The following is a 25605-nucleotide window of genomic DNA, read 5'->3' as shown; positions in this document are numbered from 1 at the left end:
CAAGGGTTAACAATTTGGACTGGAGAAAGGAGTTACAGAACAGAATTTCAGCATATCGATTCTCTCCTCACTCTACCACAGGAAACACTCTGTTTGAACTTTTCAAGGGTAGAGCACCTAACACTTGTTTATGTCCTGCCTGGATGGCTGCAGACAAGGGTGTAAAAAATAATGGGGTGGGTGCATGGAGACAAAGGGAATTGAAACTACAGAGGAAAAGGAAAATTTATGTGGATAGGAGAAATTCTGCTAAGAATTCCAAATTTGTGGTGGGGGAGGTAGTAAAGATCAGGGCTCCTGTGGGCTGTCAAAACTGGTCGAAGTTTTCTGTTCCTAGAACCATTGTGAACATTTTCAATAATGCTGTAAAGACGGAGGATGGTCGTATCTGGAACAATAGTTGTGTTTCTCATTTTGGGGGAAAAGGGAAATGTGACGATATTGTTGCTGTTCCCGATCTGCGTTCTAATTATTCTCGCAAGAGTGTGAGAGTAAGCAGGCCTCCTGTTCACTGTGTGATTATGTCTAGGTAGTTTCTTCTTTGTTTTTCCTTATCTTTCTGTTGCCTACTTCATTGCTGGACATGTAAACCTGTTTAATGTTTAAGAGGGGAGAAGTGTGATGACCTGTCTTCCTGGGTATTCTGGTTCCATGTTGGAACCTAGAGTTTGGAACCACATGACACCAAGGTTCCCATAACTTGTAATTCCATGTTTGTCAGTTGTTAGCTGACTGTTGGTTGGGGCTGATTAAATATTACCCATTGAACATAATCGTGTGTAAATCCCACTTTATTACAGTATTCTCTTGAGTTGAGTTTGTAATTACATCTCTACTGGTAGAAGTAGAATGTGTGAATCCAGAAAATACTTCAAGCTGCAAAACTACTACTACTGGTATGTAACTGTTTTGTTTTGCAGTGTGAATCTTTTTTAGATTCACATGCTGTGCATTGTTTACAGAGCAGTTTTCCTTCATGTGGGTTGGTTGGGTTACTTGGAGTGCAAACAAATGTTTCAGTATTCTTTGTCCCACTTATGCTTCTCTTTTGATCTGAATGTCACCATTGTGTGACCTAGCAACATTCTGTATTCTATATCTGAAGTTACATTCCGGCTTTTGATCACTGTTCTGTTTATAATTATACAGGCAATGGAGGTGTCATCGCAAAGAACTGAAGAGGAAAGATCAAGTCAAGACAATGTAGATGAAGAAGTAAGTCAGAATACCTGTGTTGATCCTTTATTCCTAAACAGAAAGACTTTTGTTTTACTAGTATACCATTTTGAAGAACTTCATTGCTTTGAGAAAATACATTTGCAGAAATTACACAGTGACTAATGCATATTTGTTGTATCTATCATTACAGATATCACACTCAATTTAAAGTGAAAAAATGACATATGAAAATATGCAATTTTTACACTTCTATACAAGTCTACACTTGTTTACAGCTCTCTTCTCTGTCCAATAATGTTGTGCAAGTTCCAAATAGGCTTGGCCTGAGAAAAAGAAAACTAGATATTCTGTGCCTTGTGCCTAGGAAAATGTATCCATTGAACCTTTTCTGTTTTTTAGTCTTGTATTTTGCCCTGTTCCTGAACAGATGCTTGTTAGACCTGTCTGCTTCTGGGAAGACTCTAACCATCATGATTTATTTTTGTCCCCCTTAGCCTCCCAGAGTTTCTATTTTTATTTTTACACATGTCCATCAGGAATTTTTAATGCTGTCAAGGGGCTAGGTGTTCCTTGGCGATGACGCCATTTTTCCCTCATAACTTGTGAGGCCTAGTCAGCCCCTTGAAAATCTAGGGATCTCCAGAGACCTAAAATGGTGTCCAGCAACTGCCATAACGGACACTACTGGAGGACAGGTCCATAGGATAGCATTAGGGAACTTTCTAGAATTAACTAGAGACTTCTGCAGGTCTCAGGCCACCCTATATAAGGCCAGTGACCAGCAGCCATTTTGTGCTGACCCAAGAGTGGAGGAGTGAGGCAGTGGTGAGAGGAGGTGGACACACTGAGAGCAGCTAGTTTGTCTCTGAGGCTGACAGTTTCTTCAGAGGGTTGTTCCCCCTTCAGCCTCTGACCAATCCCTCCCCCTACATCAACTAATCAGAAGGAAAGCAACCGGTGTGTACAGGAAGACCCTTCTTAACCTGCAATCCAGTAAAAGCTGACAGGACCTTCCTTCTGAGAATCATTCTCACATCCCCTGCCCAGCGCTGCACCTACCAGGGTGTCGAAACAGCTGTGGACCCCTTGAAGCGCCTTGGCGAGGTTAGGGGACTGTGGAGCCTGTGGTGACCTGAGGAGCGAAGGCGCCGTGTGTGCACATCCTTCCTGATGACCCGGTGTGGGAAGTGTCTGAGGAGAAGCAGCGGCGCTGTTCCGATCGGCGACGGGACCCCGGGGGCACCGGCCGCGTCAATCGAGGAGGTAGGCGCTTCCGCGCATGACTGGCGTGTAAACGCTTCTGTGGAGGCAGGAGGGGCCTAGGATCGGGCAGGCCCAGAAGAAACAGAGCAGCGTCTCCGTGGAGAACAGCGTCCTTCCTGAGAGCAGGTGCGCAGAGGCGGAAGAAGAGCGAGCGCTTCCGCGCATGCCCGGAGATTCAGCGCGACTGTCGGCTCGGCTGAGGAGGCGCCGGAAGGATTCCCGGAGCGCCGCATCAGCCACAATTATTCCCCCTGTGCTCGAGCGCTATCTGCGAAGCCAGCGCTTGAGCGGAAGACTGCCCAGCCATCCCCTAGCGTCCTGCTGATTCCGTGAATCATCGCGCTGAGCTGTAATGAGGCCCACTAGTCCAGCGCTGACAAGTAGAAGCGCGATTGGGCTGTGAAGGTCAACAAGGTTTCCCCCCACGCCAAAGCAGCTGGTCGGGGAAGCCCAAGAGGCAGGTGCCATCTGAAGGCCTGTGGACTGTGGCGTATCTGCCACCAAGACAGTAAGGAGAGTGGGGGTGTGGAAAGAAAGTGCTGGGCACTAGGGTGTAAAAGTTAAAAGATACCTTATCAGTTCTAACAACAAACAAGGTGCCTTGACCATCTTAATTCCCTTGAAATTCATACTGTGATATAGTAGATAAGGGGTTAGAGAGCATAGCCCTGAATGTGATAGAATAACCAGTGAATTGGCAGGTTTTATTGGTGAAATATTGGTGACATTGTGTATTAATTTAAAGTAACCCTGCATAGTGTGAAACTAATGAGATTCTCTTAATTATCCAAAGAGTTACCTTTATTCATTACTGAATCCTTGACAATAGAATGTGGTTTACTGCCCTTTTTCCACAGCAGGAAGAGTGAAAAGTAATTTCTCAAAGCAAAAGTGTAATGTTTACTCCTGAAAGAAATTGATGTTGTATCCTGTATGATTTGAATCCAAAGAGACATATTATTTTTATAAAAGGTAACGGTATTTTTCCAAACAGTGGTGTTGTGTCTTCATTTTAGTGGTTCATCACTGAGTTACTGTGAGTGAGACTTGTAAGTACTTAACCAACGCCTTGAGTTAGCTGTAGCCTCTACTGTGCCAAGCTACCTTATGTAGACTTGGGGAATCTAGGTCCAACATAATTGATGGCATGTGGAGGGAGGTCCTTCCAGGGAAGAATTCTGTGAAGCTCAGAAAGAGTGTCCTACTCTCGAGGGGCTGCGGCAACAGGCCAACGCCCAGGCAGCAGGAAACATTGAAGGGAGCTACCGGATTTACTGGGAGGATGGACTCCTCTACAGTGAGCCCAAGGCACCTGGCCACGGTTCAGCCAGAGCCTTGGTGGTCCCTCAATGCTTTAGAGCCTTTCTACTGGAACTGGCTCATGAGATACCATTGGCAGGACATCTAGGACAGGACAAGACCTTTGCCCGGCTTGTCCCCCACTTCTACTGGCCTCGAATGAAAGTGGCGTCTGATACATATTGTCGGACGTGTGTGTCCTGCCAAGCTAGTGGGAAGACAGGAGTGAAGCTTAAAGCTCCCCTGGAACCACTACCTGTCGTTAGCACCCCATTTGAGAGGGTGGGCATCGACATTGTGGGGCCATTGGATCCACCAACTTCAGCTGGTCACTGGTTCATACTGGTTTTGGTGGATCATGCCACACGGTACCCAGAGGCAATACCTCTGAGGACCATCACTGCACCTGTGGTGGCAAGGGCCCTGATGGGGATCTTCACCCGAGTGGGTTTCCCCAAGGAGGTTGTGTCCGACAGGGGGACTAACTTCCTTTCAGCGTACATGCGGGCTATGTGGAAGGAGTGCGGAGTTACCTATCGGTTTACCACTCCTTATCACCCACAAACCAATGGTCTTGTGGAAAGATTTAACAAAACCCTGAAAGGTATGATACGGAGTCTACCTGAGAGCCTGCGGAGGAAATGGGACATCCTCCTACCCTGTCTCTTGTTTTCTTACAGGGAAGTGTCGCAAAAGGGAGCGGGCTTTAGCCCCTTCGAACTTTTGTACAGGCACCCTGTACGAGGACCTCTCAGCCTGGTGAAAGACGGATGGGAACGGACTCCCAGGAAGCTTCCCCAGGACGTGGTGAGCTACATGCTGGCCTTCCGGAGCCAAATGGCTAAGTTGTGGAAGCAAGCTTCAGACAACTTGGAGGCCAGCCAAGCAGTTATGAAAGAGTGGTATGACCACAACGCTCACCCAGTGGAACTGGAGCCTGGACAGAAGGTGTGGGTGATGGAACCTGGAGAGCTAAATGCCCTCCAGGACCGTTGGACAGGCCCCTTTGAGGTTTTGGAGAAGAAGGGGAAGTCCACCTACTTGGTGGATCTTAAGGCCCCGAGGCAGCCCCACAGGGTGCTGCATGCCAATCGCCTCAAGCCACATCATGAGAGGCCCGCGGTTGTCTTAATGATGGTAACCGATGGAGCAGAGGAAGAAGAAAGCGAACCTCTCCCTGATCTACTCTCGTCCCAAGAAAAGGATGGGTCGGTGGAGGGAGTAATTCTCTCGCCATCCCTAACTCCTGAACAGCGGAGTGATTGCCGCCAGATCCTGGAGCAATTTTCTTCTCTGTTCTCCCTTGTCCCGGGTAGGACCCACCTGTGTACCCATGACGTGGACACAGGAGACAGCCCACCTGTGAAGTCTAAAATCTACCGGCTGTCGGACAAGGTGAAGGCCAGCATCAAGAGTGAAGTCGCCAAGATGCTGGAGCTGGGAGTGATTGAACCTTCCGGAAGCCCTTGGTCTAGCCCGGTGGTTTTGGTACCAAAAGCTGCCCCACCAGGCACCACACCTGAATTGAGATTCTGTGTGGACTACCGAGGCTTGAACTCAGTAACCAAAACTGATGCACATCCTATCCCATGGGCGGATGAGCTTATTGACCGGCTGGGAGCTGCTCAATACTTAAGTACCTTTGACCTAACTTCAGGGTACTGGCAGATTTCCCTTACCGAGGAGGCGAAGGAAAGGTCAGCCTTCTCTACACCTGAGGGACACTACCAATTTCGTGTGATGCCCTTTGGGCTCAAGAATGCCCCTGCCACTTTTCAGCGGCTGGTGAACAGGGTCCTTTCTGGAATGGAAGCATTTTCTGCTGCATACCTGGACGACATTGCTGTCTTCAGTAGCAGCTGGGAGGACCATTTGCAGCATCTGCAAGCTGTTCTTCATGCCCTGCAACAGGCTGGCTTGACAATCAAGGCCAGCAAGTGTCAAATCGGACAGGGGTCGGTGGTGTACCTAGGTCTCTTGGTGGGTAGAGGGACGGTGCAGCCCCTCCAGGCAAAGATTGAGGCTATCATCGCCTGGGAGCCCCCCAAGACTCAAACAGAGGTCCGAGCCTTCCTGGGCCTCACTGGATACTACCGTCGCTTCGTGAAGGGGTATGGCACTATCGTGGCACCCCTCACTGAACTTACTTCCAAGAAGCAACCCCGACGGGTAGTCTGGACGGAGGCTTGCCAGCGAGCCTTCATGACCTTGAAACAAGCATTGTGTTCCGCTCCCATTCTCAAGGCCCCTGATTTCGCTAGAGAATTCATTGTCCAAACAGATGCGTCAGAACATGGCATTGGGGCAGTGTTATCGCAGCTAAATGATGAGGGCTTGGATCAACCCGTGGTCTTCCTGTCCAGAAGGCTACTCCCCAGGAAAAGGAGGTGGAGTACAATTGAGAGAGAAGCCTTTGCGGTGGTTTGGGCTCTGAAGAAGCTGCGGCCATACTTGTTTGGCTCGCACTTCCTAGTTCAGACTGACCATCGCCCCCTTCGTTGGCTGATGCAAATGAAGGGGGAGAATCCCAAGTTGCTAAGGTGGTCCATCTCCCTACAGGGAATGGACTTTAGGGTGGAACACCGACCTGGGGCGGACCATGCCAACGCAGACGGTCTATCCAGGTATTTCCGCCTTAGTGATGAGGACTCCCAAGGGGTTGGGTAGTTCTCCCCACTTTCAGCTGGGGGGGACGCGTGTTAGACCTGTCTGCTTCTGGGAAGACTCTAACCATCATGATTTATTTTTGTCCCCCTTAGCCTCCCAGAGTTTCTATTTTTATTTTTACACATGTCCATCAGGAATTTTTAATGCTGTCAAGGGGCTAGGTGTTCCTTGGCGATGACGCCATTTTTCCCTCATAACTTGTGAGGCCTAGTCAGCCCCTTGAAAATCTAGGGATCTCCAGAGACCTAAAATGGTGTCCACCAACTGCCATAACGGACACTACTGGAGGACAGGTCCATAGGATAGCATTAGGGAACTTTCTAGAATTAACTAGAGACTTCTGCAGGTCTCAGGCCACCCTATATAAGGCCAGTGACCAGCAGCCATTTTGTGCTGACCCAAGAGTGGAGGAGTGAGGCAGTGGTGAGAGGAGGTGGACACACTGAGAGCAGCTAGTTTGTCTCTGAGGCTGACAGTTTCTTCAGAGGGTTGTTCCCCCTTCAGCCTCTGACCAATCCCTCCCCCTACATCAACTAATCAGAAGGAAAGCAACCGGTGTGTACAGGAAGACCCTTCTTAACCTGCACTCCAGTAAAAGCTGACAGGACCTTCCTTCTGAGAATCATTCTCACATCCCCTGCCCAGCGCTGCACCTACCAGGGTGTCGAAACAGCTGTGGACCCCTTGAAGCGCCTTGGCGAGGTTAGGGGACTGTGGAGCCTGTGGTGACCTGAGGAGCGAAGGCGCCGTGTGTGCACATCCTTCCTGAGGACCCGGTGTGGGAAGTGTCTGAGGAGAAGCAGCGGCGCTGTTCCGATCGGCGACGGGACCCCGGGGGCACCGGCCGCGTCAATCGAGGAGGTAGGCGCTTCCGCGCATGACCGGCGTGTAAACGCTTCTGTGGAGGCAGGAGGGGCCTAGGATCGGGCAGGCCCAGAAGAAACAGAGCAGCGTCTCCGTGGAGAACAGCGTCCTTCCTGAGAGCAGGTGCGCAGAGGCGGAAGAAGAGCGAGCGCTTCCGCGCATGCCCGGAGATTCAGCGCGACTGTCGGCTCGGCTGAGGAGGCGCCGGAAGGATTCCCGGAGCGCCGCATCAGCCACAATTATTCCCCCTGTGCTCGAGCGCTATCTGCGAAGCCAGCGCTTGAGCGGAAGACTGCCCAGCCATCCCCTAGCGTCCTGCTGATTCCGTGAATCATCGCGCTGAGCTGTAATGAGGCCCACTAGTCCAGCGCTGACAAGTAGAAGCGCGCTTGGGCTGTGAAGGTCAACAAGGTTTCCCCCCACGCCAGCAACAGGAAAGCAGCTGGTCGGGGAAGCCCAAGAGGCAGGTGCCATCTGAAGGCCTGTGGACTGTGGCGTATCTGCCACCAAGACAGTAAGGAGAGTGGGGGTGTGGAAAGAAAGTGCTGGGCACTAGGGTGTAAAAGTTAAAAGATACCTTATCAGTTCTAACAACAAACAAGGTGCCTTGACCATCTTAATTCCCTTGAAATTCATACTGTGATATAGTAGATAAGGGGTTAGAGAGCATAGCCCTGAATGTGATAGAATAACCAGTGAATTGGCAGGTTTTATTGGTGAAATATTGGTGACCTTGTGTATTAATGTAAAGTAACCCTGCATAGTGTGAAACTAATGAGATTCTCTTAATTATCCAAAGAGTTACCTTTATTCATTACTGAATCCTTGACAATAGAATGTGGTTTACTGCCCTTTTTCCACAGCAGGAAGAGTGAAAAGTAATTTCTCAAAGCAAAAGTGTAATGTTTACTCCTGAAAGAAATTGATGTTGTATCCTGTATGATTTGAATCCAAAGAGACATATTATTTTTATAAAAGGTAACGGTATTTTTTCAAACAGTGGTGTTGTGTCTTCATTTTAGTGGTTCATCACTGAGTTACTGTGAGTGAGACTTGTAAGTACTTAACCAACGCCTTGAGTTAGCTGTAGCCACTACTGTGCCAAGCTACCTTATGTAGACTTGGGGAATCTAGGTCCAACATAATTCATTAAAAATTCCTGATGGACATGTGTAAAAATAAAAATAGAAACTCTGGGAGGCTAAGGGGGACAAAAATAAATCACGATGGTTAGAGTCTTCCCAGAAGCAGACAGGTCTAACAATGCTGTAGCAGATGTAAGACATGATTCACTTAGCTCACATGCTAGCATTAACTGTGTCACTGACCACCACTGATCTGACTCCGATTAGAGACATTACTATGGTCAACAAGATTGATTACAGCTAGTTAGAACAAGCATTGGCATAGCCAATAGGTCTCGCCTTCGGGACCTTATAAGTGTTTAGCCATGCAACGGTTGATGTTGTTGAACCAAGGATATTGTGCTACATGACTGGAATCCTTGTTATTGGCAGGTGGGTGAATGTGCACTCTGAGCAGCATTTGCTGCTGCTTTTGGGCCAGTCCAGGCCTGGTTGTATCTTTTTGTTATAATGGTGGGAAGAAGGGTTTATATTGCTTATCAGGGTACATTTGTGTCAGAGGGTGGCACTCTGTCACATGACACCAAGTACTATAATGTGACCTATCCGTAGCTGCTTCCTGTTGTGGGCCTCCTGCGAATAGTAACACTGTGAATCCTGACTTGTTAATCCTAAATGCTTGAGCTGCTGTCTCCCTTATATTCTTTCAACTTACCCTTTAGATTGATTTATTTCTGAATGGTGAACATTTCTATGACTTACAGATAAGCCAGAAAGAACCACTACGGAGGCTGCAGTTACTAGCAGTACATGGTGGCGATAGTTGGAAACAAAATCTGTAGGGACGTAAAAACGTATTTGTAGATAATGACCCGCCACTCATGTATACCATTTATTCTCACTTCAGTTGTGGGTTCTGCCAATGGACCAGCACTCCAGGCTGTGACAAGGTGTTGTTGCCACATCTGGGAAGTGCCAAATTGACGCCAGAACAATAGAAATGTCTGCCCATGAGGTATTTCTTATATCAGCTAATTAAACACTATAAAGCACTCTAGCACAGCCACTAGAATTAAGTGGCAGTGAAGAAAAGGGTTGACCTAATTATGCGGCAAGAAAAGTCGAATATATAACATAATGCGGCACAATTTATAGCAGTAATATTTCAGTTTTTTGTCAGTTTAACAACTACTAATAGTGTATGAGCAAAGCCGCACCTCATTAGTACCAGTTTAACACCCGAATGCAGCAATCGTCAACTGAAAGGTGACCAGTTAACCCTTGCAGAGGGTTTGCCACATCACCGTACCACGTATAACCCCTTTTGTTTAGAAAGAGTCTACACTTGTCATTGAATACCCTTATCTACACTGTGTGCTACAAAGTGTGAAGGGTACAATGGGAACGGTACACAACACAGAAGGCGTACCTAATGAAGGTAAGAGCTGTGGGTGAGGGGAGCCATATCTTGCAAAACTTTAATGCAGTTTCGAGCTTAGGAACAGTTTCTGAAAGGAAGGTTCTAGAGTCCTCACTGTGAGTAATACCGAGAGCGGAATTCGGAGACACGATCAGTGTTTATTTATTCAACGGTAGCTGCCTTTCATTCAGAAGACTCAGCCTGACGGATTGTGCGTAGTTTGTACATTACATTACGTGTCAAGTGTGTGCCTGGTGTGTACACTGCAGTACAAATTGTGCGTAGTTTGTACATTATAGTACGTGTCAAGTGTGCCTCTCAGGTTTAAACAAGCATCGGCATACTAATAGAATACAGTGACCAGTACGGGGTTGTTTGCTCTCTCCCACGCCCTAGTGACACACTCAGGATTGACACCCTCAGCAATGACACACCCAGTAGTGGTACATCAAGGAGGGATAACCTCAGGAGGGACAAACAGGACCGACAAACTTAAGAGTGACACGCCCAGGAGTGACACACTCTGTAGTGTAAGTACAGGGGCCTCTATCCCTACAGGCTGAACTCATTAAGATGTGGCCTAACGGTTAGAGCGTACAACCTCGAAGCTGGGTAACCAGGTTCGAGTCTCCGCAGCTCAACCGCTTGTGATTGTGGGCAAATTACTTCATCTCCCCGCGCCTAACAAAACATGGATGTGCCCGTCTGGAACAGCTGGTGCTCGTGTAAAGCGCCCGGATACCTCTGGGTTCAGTACGAGCTATAAAAAAACTGCAAGACAACAAACACGGCTTTGCGGATCTTACACACCTGGAATTTGCTTGTACTGTCTCCACAGAAGGAAGCTAGAGATGTGTAGGGACGACACAAAATGCCATGAAGTTGCTTGTGTGTGGCACAGAAGGACCCCCTGCAGATAAATCACGGATTACAGTGACATAGCGCGTGACAGTAAGAAAATAAAAACTAGCGTGGGCCTCGCGCTGAAAGTGTAAACAAAAAAAGTTTGACGAGGAGAGGAGGAGGCAGCAGGGGGAGGGGAGAGAGGAGGGTGCCTGCACCGGTTTCCCTTGCGGGAGCGAGCAGGGGGCACCATCTGTTAATTACAAACAGATGGTTTGGAAGCTCACTCCTGCGAGGGAATTCGCCAAACGTTCACGCGTTGCCATTTAAAGCAATGCAACGCATGCACGTTTTTGCTTACAAAACTGAATTGATTGCTAGAGGTCTTTTTCCTATGCAGCGCATGAGCGCTGCTTAGGCAAGACCTAAATAGGATGCTACATCAGCCAGTTCAATAACTGCCAGTACAAGTGACCAGGGAAGCCATTTTAAATACATGTGCTGGACACTGGTCAAAAAAATGAGTTCCCCGCTACATGATGGCTTCACTAAAACCTAAGATGTTTAGTATCAAATATTTTGTATTAATACAACCACACTGATTCCAGTGATGGATTTATTAATACATACACCCAGAGGTCACCGTGGAGGTGCCCCCTGAAAATCTACCAACTAATACTGTGCTGGCTGACTGGCCCTAACCAGCCTGCCACCACAGACTAGTTTCTGACCCCCAGGAGTGAGAGCCCATGCTCAAAAGGAGGTCAGGAACAATGCTTCCTCTGGTAGAGGGTGGTTCATACCCCCTACAGCAGGGTGACCTGTAAATTAGTATCACAAGGAAGCGAGCTTCAAAGAGCCTGCCGCCTTTGGTATGCAAATCTGGCATCTCTCGTAGGTAATGCCCCCCCCCCCCGACCAGGGCCAATTTTGTGCCTGAACAGAAGGGAAAATTAGTAGTCAGAAATGTGTTTAGGCTCATACTAGTTCCACCCCTAAGGTTGGCCACCTGATAGGGACACGAAATTCAAAAGTCTGCAATCTTTGTGATTGCATAATTATGAACTCTGGGACAGGGATATGCCCAATTCCCACATGAAGTGGTCATATAGGGGGCAAATTTACCTCGGGGGTAAGTAGCCATTTGGCTACTACCCTACACTCTCCTAAATGTATTATTTAGGGAAACCCCTGGCAACAAAAAATCAGATCCTGTGACCTGAAAGAAGATGGATGCTGAAGAGTCGCAAAAACATGAACAGAAGACCAGCAACTGACTTAGCGCCAACCCTGCTGAGCTGTCTGCTATTGTCGACAGTTGAGCCAAAGACGACTCGTCGAGCAGCTGCGTGTGCCTCCAAAAGCCTGGGAGGACTTCCAGCCTTCATTCAAGACCCAGGAACTCTTTTTGACCAGACTGATTCCCATTGATTTCAACAGGGCACCCAACTCTGTATTGCATATCTGCACCCGGCCACCCCAGTGCTGCCGGAGGTGACCTGTTGGTGCTGCCTTGTACCCAGCCCCATACTCACCTTAAGTCCGGAAGATTGGTCCTCTAAGTTGGAGTAAAGTACTGTATGCAGTAAATGTTTTTCCTCAATAGGATAACATTACTGATCCAGAAATTGCACTGTCAACTTTTAAAAACTGTAACTATTTTGAACTCAAAGCGTACTTATCTAATTGTGATGGTTTTGGTGCATATATATATATTTTATTTTTAAACTTTGTTTATTGAATGAAATCACAGTAGCATATTACATGATTGAACGACATATTGCGTGGTACCATCAACAAATTACAAATCAACATCAGTCAAGAATACTCAAGACACAGCTACCATCCGTCTCCCCTGTCTGCGCATTTCCATTTAGATTGTGGGCGACACACCTATGTCTCCTCTATGTTTGTTCTAATGGGACCACTTCCTATCTCATTTCTTGGGGCATCCCCTTGCCTTATAGACCCCTGTCTCCGCCAGCATACACCGGTCCATTTCTTTGCCCCACAAAGTGACACAAGGCGGGTTTTTGGCCCCCCAACTCCTAGCCACCTCTCTCTTCACAAGTGTGTAACCCAATGTTGTGAACTGTTGTTCGATTTCCGTTAAATCAGTGGCTTCCCAGATGTTCAGTAGTCCGAGTTGTGGGGTTAGAGCTATTTCTTTTCCTACTGCAGTGGACATATGTGTTGTGGGTCAAGTCCACAAGGTGTGGTAAAATGTGGCTTGCTGGCCACACCCCCTTCCACATCTATTGTCGGGTTTAGCCCCTCTTTTTGCCAAAACTGTCCCCGTTATGTATGAGCGGTGAAGTATTCTAAGTTGGTTCAGGCGAAATCTCTGTGTGGTGGCCGCCTCACGTGGGGACATCAGTGCTGACTGCCAGTCTTCTTCCTCCATAGGGCCCATATCACATTGCCAGCGCTCCCTTAGCTTCGGAAAGGTATCTGGAAGGTAGTTACTCAATTTCTTATAGGTTAAGAAAATCGCCATCGACCTGAGAGGTCCATCAAGCAGGTGATCTTCCAGAGGGGAAGATTCCAGTATATCCGTAACAGATGGAAAGGCTGCCTGTAACGCGTGTCTGATTTGTAAGTATCTGTAAATTTCCCCCTGAGCCAAATGATATTTGTCTTGGAGCTCACTAAAGGTCAATATCGCCCCCTGTGAGAAGTTGGCCTGATATGATGTCTCCAATTCTGGGGGCACCTTGTATCAGTCCAAACAATCCCTTATGGTGGTGGTTGTAAGTCAACCTTATAGACAAGCTATCCTAGGGGTAGCATGGACTAAGCAGCCTTCAGGCTAAACTCAAGAGGGCATGTGAAGCCAGCTGTTTTACCACATGCAATCCTGTAATATCAAATGAAAGGACACCACACAAGTTATATATTATAAAAATATAAGTATTTATTACTAGAATAATCCTCTGTACTCTTTATGAGTATAGAAGCACAAGCGTTTAAACAAAAGCACAGTAAAACATATGAAAGTTGCACAATTATGGATGAGGCCAGGGGCCACTCAAACCATATATTAAAAAAATGGTATAAGTATCACTAATCGAACAGTGGTAAGGCCTAGGGCCTTGGGAATTGCTGAGACTACTCGGGACTAGCAGTCATGAAGTCGGGAAAAGCCCGCGGGATTCGGGTGCAGCGCTAAAAGCACACGCATGCACCAATGCAAAGTCAATGGTTCGTAAATGTTATCGAGTTACAGTTTTAGGAGTCTTCCGACTGGACTAGAAGTACAAAACTTAAGGCTTAGACACTAGCGGTGTAAACCACTACAGGGGCACCGGCGTTCAAGAGTTACCTCACCCACAGGAAGCGGGTGCACAGGTGCAAAGTCGTGTTGGGTTTCGTTGTGTAGATCTATGGAGTCTGGAGATGAAGATGCCGCAGCCGGCCAGAAGAGAAGTGTCCGGTGTGATCCAAGGGTGGATCGAAGATGTAGAGTACCTGAAAGCAGAGGGGACAGAGTCTGGGTCACTCAGCAGTGACCAGGGTGGAACCAGGCAATGTCGGGTGCAATCAGGTGGTTGTCGAGAAGCTTGTCTCCGCTGCCACGTGGACTCTGGGGCACCGAGGATGTCCAGGAGTGGATCACGAGCTGTCCCACGAAGGCTCTCGCTGTCGGCGGTGTCAGCTTCGGGGTTGGAGCTAACAAACCTTGGAAAGTGCAACCCACGCAGGATTCGAAGATCGCTTCTTACTCGGACCAGCAAGGTCAGAGCGGGTGCTCCTTTTCAGGGGAGCGGGGGCCACTCTGGAGCAACCAGACTAGCAGAGCAAATTCAAAGGTTCGTCGGTACTGGGGCCGCTAGCCAACGGGCAAGCGACCGGACCAACGCGTCGAGCAGGAAAATGCAAAAGGGCCCAACGCAGCACTCGGTGAGTATGGAGGGGAGAGCTTTGGTGCAAAAGCTGGTCGGGGCTGGGGCTTCTCAAACCCCAATGCACAGCGTCGAGGGAGCCTCGGGAGCTGCACGTTCAGCACTTCGTAGTTTTTCCAAGATGGCCGGCCCCACGCTTCAGGTCGCCTCCACGGGTCTCAGACTCGCTGGGACTGTGGATCGGGCTGTCGGAAGGCAGGAACGCTGGGTCTTGTCAATCTCTGCCGCTCGAGTTCCGGCGGGAACTGCAACAAAGCAAACGGCGAGGCGCTGGATGGTGCCTGTTTGCGCACGGTGGTCACTCCTTGACCACAAGGGAGATTCTTCAGTCTTCCACGTCGAGTGGGATGTCGAAGGGTCCAGAGTTTCGTTTCATAAGTTTCAGTCAGGATAATCTGATGTGCATCTGCACAGCTCCTACCTTTATTCCAAATCAAGGGGCTGGATTACCTGCTAGGTCCCTCCTATGGGTGGGACCCAGGAAGGGGGTGGTTACACCCCTTTCCCTTTGTCCAGTTTCGCGCCAGAGCTGGGGCTTGAGTGCCCCAGCACCGGTTTGAACTGGACTATGCATAGGAAGCCTTGTGCTCCCCAGGCAGTGTCTAGTTTCATTCAACCCTCCCTGCTACAATCCACTATCTCCTGTCTGGGGTGGTGTGACACCTCCCTGTGACAGGATATCTATTGTCCAGGCCTCCCCTGCCGGAGTTTCGGTCAGCAGCAGGAGGCCAGACTCGTGTCTGTGGCAGCAGCATCCATTTTGTGATGCTGGGGCTTTGGTTAGATTTAACCGCGTTTAAGCAAAGTAACATGTCTTCTCCCTCTAGAAGGGTGGAATGCTACCCCCGTCGCCAGGACTGGCGAGGGGGTAGTATTCCAAAGCGTATGACACCTTACACGACATGTTTTGATAAAGCCAAACCAAAGTTAGCAAGTAACCGCGAGGATTATAATGCACTTAAGAGTATATGGTATGGCAATATCCCGGAACAGCTAAGGGAATTGGTCCCGACAGCTGCAGACAGGCTCAGCTCATGCTAGAGCACCATCTCACATAAAACCAAGCACTCTGCCTCCAGGATTGTTAAGGCCTGCCATAGGAGTAACTTACAGGTATATATATGTCCAGATATAGGTTTAGATATAGGTATACTATATCTAAGCAAGGGGTGATTACACGACCTTGCCCCAGCTGAGTGATCAGCCAGTTGTGTCAGTTTGGATAGCCAGCCAGGGGTGGCAAAAGATATGCTGCAGCCCCTTGTAGGCCTTGGATACACCTATGCCCTGGGTACCTATAGTACGCTGTACAGGGGCTGATAAGGTGACCTTGGCCAATTTAGTTATGCACCTAGGGTGCATGGAGTCCATTTTAAAGAGAGAGCAGATAGCCTGGGACTCTGATTAGCAGGGTCCCAGGCCAACGAATTCGAAAACCAGCTAAACACAAGGCAAAAAATCTGGGGTAACCAAAGTCCGGTATCCACCTTCCTACACCCCCTTTTTGACCAAATCTCCCACTGTAGACAGCCCAATGAGGTCCCATTTATCAAACCCGGGCTGATACCCTAGCCTTCCCAGTTTCTGAACGAACCAAAGTGGTGTGGCCAACGATAGTGTGTCTGTCCAGCCCAGTCGAGAAGTGACTATGTGCCAAATATCAAGCGTGTGTTTGGCCGGTCCAAAGAACTTCCCTTTGTTTTTCTTGTCAGTGGTATATAGAGCCCCCAAATAACCAGAGCAGTCAGTCTGGTATCTATCCAGGGCATACGCTGGGTCATCTGGAGGGTAATACAGCCAATGGTTAACAGTCACCAGGTGTGCCGGCCAGTAGTAGCGCTGCAGGCCTGGGATGGCTATGGCCCCATCATACCAACTTTTTGTCAGTTTCTGCCTAGCAATCCTAGGGGCCTTTCTGTCCCAGAGCAGCGTGGTGATCTCGCCCTCAACTGCTCTGAAATATGAATCTGGGACTTTGCAGGGGCAGTTATGGAGAACATAGAGGAAGCGAGGAAGGGCCAGCATCTTGAAAAGCAACGCCCTCCCCACTAGTGTCAAGGACAGGGTCCTCCAATGTTTAACATCTGCACTCAATCGAGCTAAAGGCGGGGCTAAATTTGAGTCGTAAAAACAGGCTGGGTCCGAGGTAACTACCGTTATCACACATTGTGCTGGGAGACGCGGCACCTCTCTTTTCAGCATGAACAGGACTGATTTGCGCCAGTTTATGGCAAACCCCGAGCATTCAGCAAAGTTTGTGAATATGTCTAAGACAACACTGATCGATCTATATGAGGATGCGAAGTAAAGTAGGATATCATCCGCGTAGAGAGATATGCGGTCTTCCACATCATTCGCCCAGCGCATGCCATGCAGCATCACGTTTCTTCGGATCCAGGCCACGAGTGGCTCCAGTACGAGGCAAAAGATCAGCGGGGATAATGGACATCCCTGCCTTGTTCCCCTACGAAGTTCGAACGTCCGGGAGGTGAAACCGTTTACTCTCACCTGTCCCAATACCCCTATTTGGGGCCTAGCCGTGCTCTTCGCAGCACTTCGAATAGATACGCCCATTCTATGGAGTCGAACGCCATAGAGGCGTCAAGGGACAGTATCGCCGCGCCTTCTTCTATGTACTGCCTTCTAGCCATGACGTTGTGTACACGTCGCAAGGTGAGAGCCGTGTTGCGCCCTGGCATAAAGCCAGACTGGTCCGGGTGAACTAAGGAGGTGATAACTGTCTCCAATCTATTCGCCAGGACTTTTGCTAATATCTTTGTCTCCAATCTACTTGCCAGGACTTTTGCTAATATCTTTGTTTCCACATTTATCAATGAGATCGGCCTGTAGGAGCTGCACTCGTCGTTCGGTTTACCCTGTTTATAAATAACTACAATAGTGGCTATGCGCTGATCTAGGGGGAGCTTGCCCTTCTCCAAGCTCTCCTCATACATGGCTTTCAGATGTGGTACAGTTAAAGAGTCTGTAGCCTTCAGAAACTCCACCAGGACTCCGTTAGGCCCCATAGACTTCCCTGATTTATGTTGCCCCAGGGCCTTGCCTATTTCTTCTGTGGAGAGGTCAGCCTCCAGACTGTCTCTATCTGTCTCAGAGAGGCACGGAACATCGCTGTCTTCGAGTAGCTGACGTGAATCGTCCACATTATGACTAGTAGAGGGGGAGTACACACCTTCAAAATAGGTGGCAAATTGTTCCACTATGTCTTTTGGGTGCGTTACCGTGTCCCGATCCGGCATCGTCAGCCTATGAACCCATCTGGAGCCCTGCTCCCGCCTCTCCAGCCACGCCAGCCTGTCCTGTCCGTCCTGTCCCCCAGCTCGTAGAGTCTGTGTTGCGTCGTTCGGTGCCTGGCCACTGTCTGCTCCCTAGATTTTAACCGAAACTCATCCTGTTTTAGGAGAAGCTTATGACTGGTGTCGGGCAAGGGATCCTGAGAGTGCTCACGCTCCAGGTCCATAAGTTCAGTTTCCACCTGAGCCAGAAGTTCTTGCTTTTTGTCAGTGTAGCCCTTCTTTAACGACCTAGCTAAGCCCTTACTCACTATTTTGATGGCCTCCTAGATGGTTTGCGTGGAGTCAACAGAGCCCACGTTTTCCGTAAAATAATTCCCGGACTGCGTACGGAGTTCGTCTCTAATGTCGGGCATGCGTAGGAGCCAGGGATTGATTACTATCGTGGCAGGCCGTTGACATTCCCATTGTGTATATTCCGTCCAGATCAGGGAGTGATCCAAGATCCCTCTAGGCAGCACTTTATATTGGGCAAAGTTACCCACTGAGGACAGATGTGTAAGAAAGCAGTCAATATGTGACAGACTACAGTGGGCATTAGAGAAAAAGGTAAACATTGTGTCGGTGGGATGAAGTGCTTGACCCGCATCTGCGAGACCCAGTGCCTGCACAAAGTCGGGCAACAGGTTGTTAGCCTTTTCTTGGGGCTTAGGTGGGCTACGGTAAATAGTGTCATCTAATGTCATATTATAGTCTCCTCCCATGATCAGCACACCTTCCCGTAGTCCCGTCAATTTGTTGCCTAAGTCCTCCAGCGCCATTTTGCCCAGAGCGGGCGGCAAGTAGACCGAGATAAGATTAATATCTTTCCAATCCCACTGGGCCTCCAACCCCGCAAAGGGGCCCGCCGTGTCCGTCCACGTCTTGTGTATAATGAGTGGTGTGGTCTTTTTCACTAATATAGCTGTACCTCTGGAACCCATAGTATAATCCGCATGTGCCAAAAGTGTGTATCCCCACCTAGTGACGTCCTTGGATTTGCGACCCACCAGATGGGTTTCTTGCAACAAGACCACATCAGGCGAGTGTCTCTGCAGGTATTGTTGTACTATGCCCCTCCTGATCTTGTCTCCCATCCCATTCACATTCCAGGACAGCACGGCCAGAAGTCGTTTACTATCCTGCCCCATGTCTGTGTGCCACCCCTCGTTTCCTCCTTAGGATTATGTCTGAGTAAGAGAATGTGTAAACCTGTACGTCTAGCAATTGCCGTTCAACAATCAATATATCCATTTTACATTTGGGATGCATGAAAACCAATAACTAAATAAACAAGTTGTCTTCCGTTAATTCACTCAATCGTCCCAGCTTAGCAATCAAGTCATCAATAAACCTAGTAACCGATCGAACAATCTACCTCTCCCCCCTCCCCAGCCTCTTACCCCCTGCCCGTGGATTCAAAACTACCCACCCCCAAACTCGGCAGTGTGCTTCTCTCCCTCCCCAAGATGCTAAAGGTAACCGGGGTAGAGCAGCTCCCCCTCCCAGCGAGTCAAATCATAAGAATTGGAAATATAGCCATCCACTTTTTACTGCGTCCCCCCCAAAACACATCAAAGCGATTAATCAGTTCACATCATAACTTTGTAACCCTTTTGTCAACAAATCACACAATAAGAAGTATTATCCCCATCCCCTCCGGTCCCACTACTTGCGTGTAATCATTTGTCTCAACGTGGGTTGTCCAGTGCCAGCCATCCATGTCCATTAGTCCTGTTCTTCAAGGTGGCTAGAGTTTTCTGTTGGGACACTGCGGAGCGTCTCTACTGGGGCTTCTCTGCGATGGCCCGGTCCGTCCCGGCAATCTCTCCTTTGATTTCCCACCCTCTGTCCATCCCCAGTCTGCCTCTGGGGAATCAAAAAACCAGGACTTGCCGTCAGATTTAACTCTCAGACGCGCTGGAAACAGCATCGCGTATTTGACCTCCATGTCCCTTAGTTCCTTCTTCACCGCTTGGTAGCTGCGTCTTTGAGCTTGAACCTTGGCCGTAAAATCAGGATAGAGGGCTACCTCATAGTTCTCTATTTTCAAAGGGTGGTTCGAGCGTGCCGTCTGCAGGATAATGTCTCAATTGCGGTAGTTAAACACCCGCGCAATAATGGGTCTCGGGGGCGCTCCAGGTCTTGGTCTACCCCCAGGCACCCTATGAGCCCTCTCGATCGAAAAGTAGCTGGATAGCGTCTTGGGCTTGAGGTGCTTCATGATAAGGTCTTCCACATATAGGTCCGCTGCCGGCCCTTCTGCCCTTTCCGGAACTCCTAAAATTCTAATGTTATTACGGCGAGCGCGACCTTCATAATCATCAAGTTGCTGCGACATTCTCTCCTGCTTCCTCTGTAGGTCAAGCATCTGAGTTAGCAATTCTGAGGTGTCCGTCTGTAGGGCATTAGTGACAATCTTAAGTTCCTGAACCACCTCATCCATCTTGCGGAAGTCGGCCCGGAGAAGCGAGACCTCCACAGTAAATTAATCCACTGACGTTCGCACTCCATTGATAGCAGTCATGACATCATGGAGGGTAGGCTCCGGGGTCTGCGCAGAAGCCGCCGCGTCATTTTCTTTGTCGGACCTTGGGGAGTGCCCTTTATCTCCAGACTTTGACCACGCAAATTTTGCTAATTGTTTCTGGGGGTTCCCCCTGAGGCCCCTTCCCCCCGTTGCCATGGTGGCACGACGTCAGCAATCCAACCGACGGGGCACTCGGAGTGATCAAGGCCAAACGTGATTGTCACCCTGCGGTCTCCTCAGTGTCTCTTCTGTTGCAGGATGTGCGCTACACCCCTCTCCCAAAACAGTTATTAGGAAGCTGTTCAGTGTGTCCAGTCACCGCCAGCGCTTCCCGTTCTGGGACCCCCTCCGATGCACAACCTCAGTCTCAACTGAAAGCCATGAGCTCAGTTCCAATCTCAGCCAACACCTATGGGAGCCCCCCAGAGTTTTCGTTGCTGTCCACTCCCTCCTGGTCACCTTCGCTTCCCAACAGTCACCTCAATTGTCAAGCCGGAGGGTTGGAGTTCACACTTGTGGCTGCCACACCACAAGGCGGATAGCGTAGTTTATCACCATTCACCACAGGCACTTCAAGCTTCCTCCGGGCCAGCAGTATTATGAGCCAGGGCTTGGGAGGGGGGGGAGGGTCATCACCAGCACACACGAGCGTTGAGCCGCCGTCGCAGTCAATTGTCCCCTTGATGCCGATCCAGAAGCAGTGTCTCTCACTCCCCCAGGCCTCCAGCTGGACTACTTTCACCCCGTTGCAATCTTGGTCACCACAATCAGGCAACTTACTGTATTTTCTTCCGTGTGCCCGACCCAGCCACAGCCCACACAGGCAGCAGGATTCAGTCTCATTTAAGCCTATGCGCCCCCGTTAAGTCAGGATCAATGCGCAAGAGCTCTCAGGTGGCCGCCGCGGCCGCGCTAGTCTCTGCCAAGGCCTCATGGCCGGGACCCCGCGTAGGCACTAGAGCACCCAATCCCCCAGCAGGGTGCGCCTGCAATCTCCGCGGCTCCTTCCCCACAGCCTCCCATACCAGCGCTTAGTAACTTGGGGTCAATACAGCTCTCAAGGATAGTTTGGGCCAGTTCTGCAATCCTGGGCCTGTCAGCACAGTTCCACTACGCGACCTGGTCCCAAGCCGAGACCCCGACTGGGCCCCTGCAACGCTCACCTCTAAGTCCGCTCTCGGGTACTCCCAGTCCAGCCGCGGACGCAACATATGACAGCGGGTGCCTCCCACAGTCCGCAGTTACCTCCACCGGCGCAGGCCGTCACTCGAATCCTCTGTAGTCACCGCAGCAGTCATGGCAGCCTTCGTTCTCGTCTAAGCCCCAAAGCCGGGCCTCACGTCATCGCCCTAGCATCCGATTGTGCAGCCGAACGTGCCCGAAGTCATTTCTGGCCCCCACTCGTTCCGCGGCCGCCAACAGCACGTTTCCACATAAGCCGCGGCACCTCAGCTCTGCAGTCCCAGCTTCCGGCACCCCACAGTACCTGTGAGCGTTCCCGTCGTCACCGGGGAGCCGCCATCATAGATGCGATCGGAAGGTCGTTAACTACTCTGCCTCCGCTTAGGCACCGCTACTTCCACTTAAAATGCTCCCGGAGGGGTTCCCGGGATACACCACCACAGTTTCAGTCTGATTTTACATCGGGATGGCAGCGGATAGCATAGGACCGTCGCCAGGAAGGTAGGAGCTCCTTTAGGCTGCGGCCATTGCGGTTGGCTGCTAGCCACGCCCCCGTGTGTATCATTTATTGACTGTGTACATGCATCACATGTCTAACACTCTTCTCTGATAAGCATAAGGCTGCTCGGCCACACTACCCCTTAAGGGAGCACCTTGGGATTGCTGGAGCAGGGCCCTGTCCACTTGTGAGATGCATAGAATACCTCTTTTTGGTGCACTATATAAAGAGCCAGCTTCCTAAACACACTGTCTGTCCTTATGGTCCTTCTCTCTTTAGGCATTTTGAAAAGCTTTTATAGTTTGAGGTTGTCTGGTACCATTAAAAGTTTGATTTCCAGATGGCTAAAATTATCTTAGTGCCCTTATACATGTCAATGATTCCACCAAATCATAGCACCACCAACAATACGCCCCTTCATCATATTTCTACAAGCTGCTTAGGATTTGTTTTGCTTCAACTCCTTAATATGAGCTTAGCTATGGCCGTCCAATGTGTGCAGATCCACAGGCACTTTTATTATGAAAGTATTGGACTAGATGCCGATTTATTATAGCTGTGAGCTCATTAGCATGTGCATTCAGTGCATTTAGCCTTCTGCTGCATCTACCACTAAACGTAATTCTGAAAGATATCTCTAACTGAAGATTCCTTACCTAATGAATTCCCTTAGGCGTCCGACAGCCCAGGAAACGTATGTTCGCTGACGTACTTCCTGCTCTTCTGCATACTCCGAAGTGTTTCTGGAGCTCTGCTTCGAAACTTTAGTTGGTGGCTTTTGACCCCCTCACCCCCCTTAAATCCTTTTGTCTTTGACATTGTGCTAGTGAAAGGTCTCCTCCAAAGATGAGAATTCAATCCTTGCAGCATTTTCAAGAAGCAGATGTTGATTACAGACACACACACAATGTCTGCCTCTGGTACCTTGAATCCAGTCATGATGCTTATTCCTGTGGAAATCAATCAATCAGGAGTTTTTAGAGTGCACTACTCACCCGTTAGGGTCTCAAGGCGCTGGTGGGGGGTGTGGGGGGATGCAGCTCCCTTGGGGTCATTCGAAGAGCCAGTTCTTCAGGTCTTTCCTGAATTGGTGCAGTGTCGGGCTTCGCCAGAGGTGAAGGAGGAGCTTGTTCCGGGACTTGGCTGCGAGTTAGGAGAAGGACCTTCCACCCATTCTGTTCCTGTAGAAGCGTGGGACAGTGGCTAGGGAGAGGTCAGCTGAGCAGAGGTTTCTCTTGGGGAAATGGAAGTAGAGGCGGTTGTTGAGGGTATTGTGTTCCAATGTTGTGGAGGGCCTTGTAGGCGTGCGTGAGCAGCTTTAAAGTTATTATTCTATTGACGGGGAGACAGTGGAGGTTGCGGAGGTTTTGGGTGATGTGGTTGTACCATGTGATATTGAGGATTAGTCTAGCTACGGCTTTCCGGATTGTCTGGAGTTTGCAAAAGAGTTTTTGTTGATTCCGACATAGAGGGCATTGCCGTAGTCCAGTCTGCTGGTGATGAGGGTGTGAGGGACCGTTTTCCTGGAGTCTGAGGGTATCAATTTGAATGTTTTATGTAGGGTGTTGAACAAGGTGGAGGAGACGGTGTTGATCCAGCAATTCATGGTGAGCGATGAGTCCAGTATGATGCCGAGGTTACATGCATGGTCTGTTGGGGTGAGTGAGTTTCCAAGGGCGGGGGCCACCAGGTATCAACCCATGAGGAGGGGGTGCAGAAAGGATGAGGACTTCTGTTTTCTCTGAGTTGAGTTTCAGGCCGCTGTTCTTAAACCAGGTTGCGACAACTTTCATACCTTCTTGGAAGTTGTGCCTGGTGATGTCAGGTTCCTTGGTGAAGGAGAGGATGAGTTTGGGCTCATCGGCGTAGGAGATGAAGTTGAACCCTTGGTTTCTGATGATGGTTGCGAGGGGGGCCATGTAGACATTGAAGAGGGTGGGGTTGAGGGAGGATCTTTGGAGTACTCCGCATCTGGTCCCTGTCTGTTCTGAGAGAAAGGGCGGGAGTCTGATTCTCTGTGTTCGGCCAGTGAGGAATGAGCGTATCCAGTCTAGGGCCTTTCCTTGGATGCCGGCGTCGAGGAGTCTAGTGGCTAGTGTGAGGTGTGAGACAGTGTTGAATGATGCTGATAGGTCCAGGAGGATGAGGGCTGCCGTTTGGCCTTGGTCAAGGAGGGCACGGATGTTGTCTGTGGCGGCGGTATCTTTGTCCAGTAGGCATACCTTGGGTGGATTTTTTATTTTTTTGCAACCTTTTGAGAATGCTCACTTTTGTGTCTTTTGCACCCTTGACTCTCCGGGTAGGTCGCTTCTCCACCGCTGCAGCGCCTCCTCAGCCTGCCACCGACCTGCCTGCCTGCCTGCAACCTCGACCCTCCTGCCTGCCGCCTGCTGCTGCCTCATCCACCCGCCTTGCCAGTGTGCCTGTGCCTGCTCCCCGCCTTTTCTTTCTGTACCCCCCGTGTGCCTGTAGCCCCTGTAAACCCTCACCCCGCTCCGCTGCTCCCCTGTTTTTCCCGCCGCTGACCCCCCTGCGGCCCCCCCCTATGCCCATTGGCTCGCCTGCCCTCCCGCCTCCCAGCTGACCCCAGTTAAAGGGGGCCGCTGAACGACAGACAGCGACCCTTGACCCTCCGGGTAGGTCACTTCTCCACCACTGCAGCGCCTCCTCAGCCTGCCACCGACGCCTGCCTGCAACCTCGACCCTCCTGCCTGCCGCCTGCTGCTGCCTCCTCCACCCACCTTGCCAGTGTGCCTGTGCCTGCTCCCCGCCTTTTCTTTCTGTACCCCCCGTGTGCCTGTAGCCCCTGTAACCCATCACCCCTCTCCGCTGCTCCCCCGTTTTTCCCACCGCTGACGCCCCTGTGGCCCCACCCCCCGGTGCCCATTGGCTCGCCTGCCCTCCCGCCTCCCAGCTGACCCCTCCTCCCCTCCCTCTTATGGAGACCCCGCAGCACCACGCAGTGGGCGCGCCGCTGGCGCGCCAAAGGCAAGCCAGTCTGTGCCCGTCCGCACCTGGACTGCGCCAGGACCCCTGGCCCTCGACGATGCCAGCCCACCCGGCGGACCTACGATGCCGCCACCATCCACACACTCAATGCCGGCCGGAACCCCGCCTGCACCGAGCTGTCCCGAAACGAACCCACGGACCCTTCACCTGCCAAACCTGCAAATTTCCCTGCCTCCGAACCTGCACCGCACCCGCCAAGCCAGATACCAGCAACAGTCATCTCAAGTGCATCCTGCTCAACACCCGCTCCGTCCACAGACACGCCGTCGAACTCTGGAACCTCCTCGACACAACCTCACCAGACGTCGCCTTACTCACAGAAACATGGATGAACGCCTCCGACATCGCCATAGCCATCCCGGATGGCTACAAGATCACCCGGAGGGACCGCATCAACCAAACCGGAGGAGGCATCGCCATCGTCCACAAACACCATCCGCATCACGACCAACTCTGACAACACCCTCACCGCCGCCGAGGATCTTCACTTCCAGATACACACCGACCCCAAGACCACCCTCAGGGGTACTCTCATCTACAGACCCCCCGGGACCACGCACCCAATTCAGCGAA

At 50.2% G+C, this 25605-nt stretch overlaps 1 protein-coding gene across 1 annotated transcript in view; it reads left to right on the top strand.

Moving 5' to 3' along the window:
• The window catches only part of RIOK1 (RIO kinase 1), a 238552-nt gene that overhangs the window by 172716 nt on the left and 40231 nt on the right, over positions 1-25605 (top strand). The window contains exon 13 of the mRNA XM_086965018.1: positions 1150-1215. Coding sequence (XP_086821144.1) covers positions 1150-1215 — 66 coding nt within the window. The remainder of the gene's footprint in view (positions 1-1149; positions 1216-25605) is intronic.

The sequence above is a fragment of the Lissotriton vulgaris genome, chromosome 4_1 (assembly GCF_964263255.1).
Source record: "Lissotriton vulgaris chromosome 4_1, aLisVul1.2, whole genome shotgun sequence".
In the NCBI taxonomy this organism is placed as follows: domain Eukaryota; kingdom Metazoa; phylum Chordata; class Amphibia; order Caudata; family Salamandridae; genus Lissotriton; species Lissotriton vulgaris.
The sequence above is the reverse complement of the archived record's forward strand: the minus strand, read 5'-3'. Positions and strand labels throughout refer to the sequence as shown.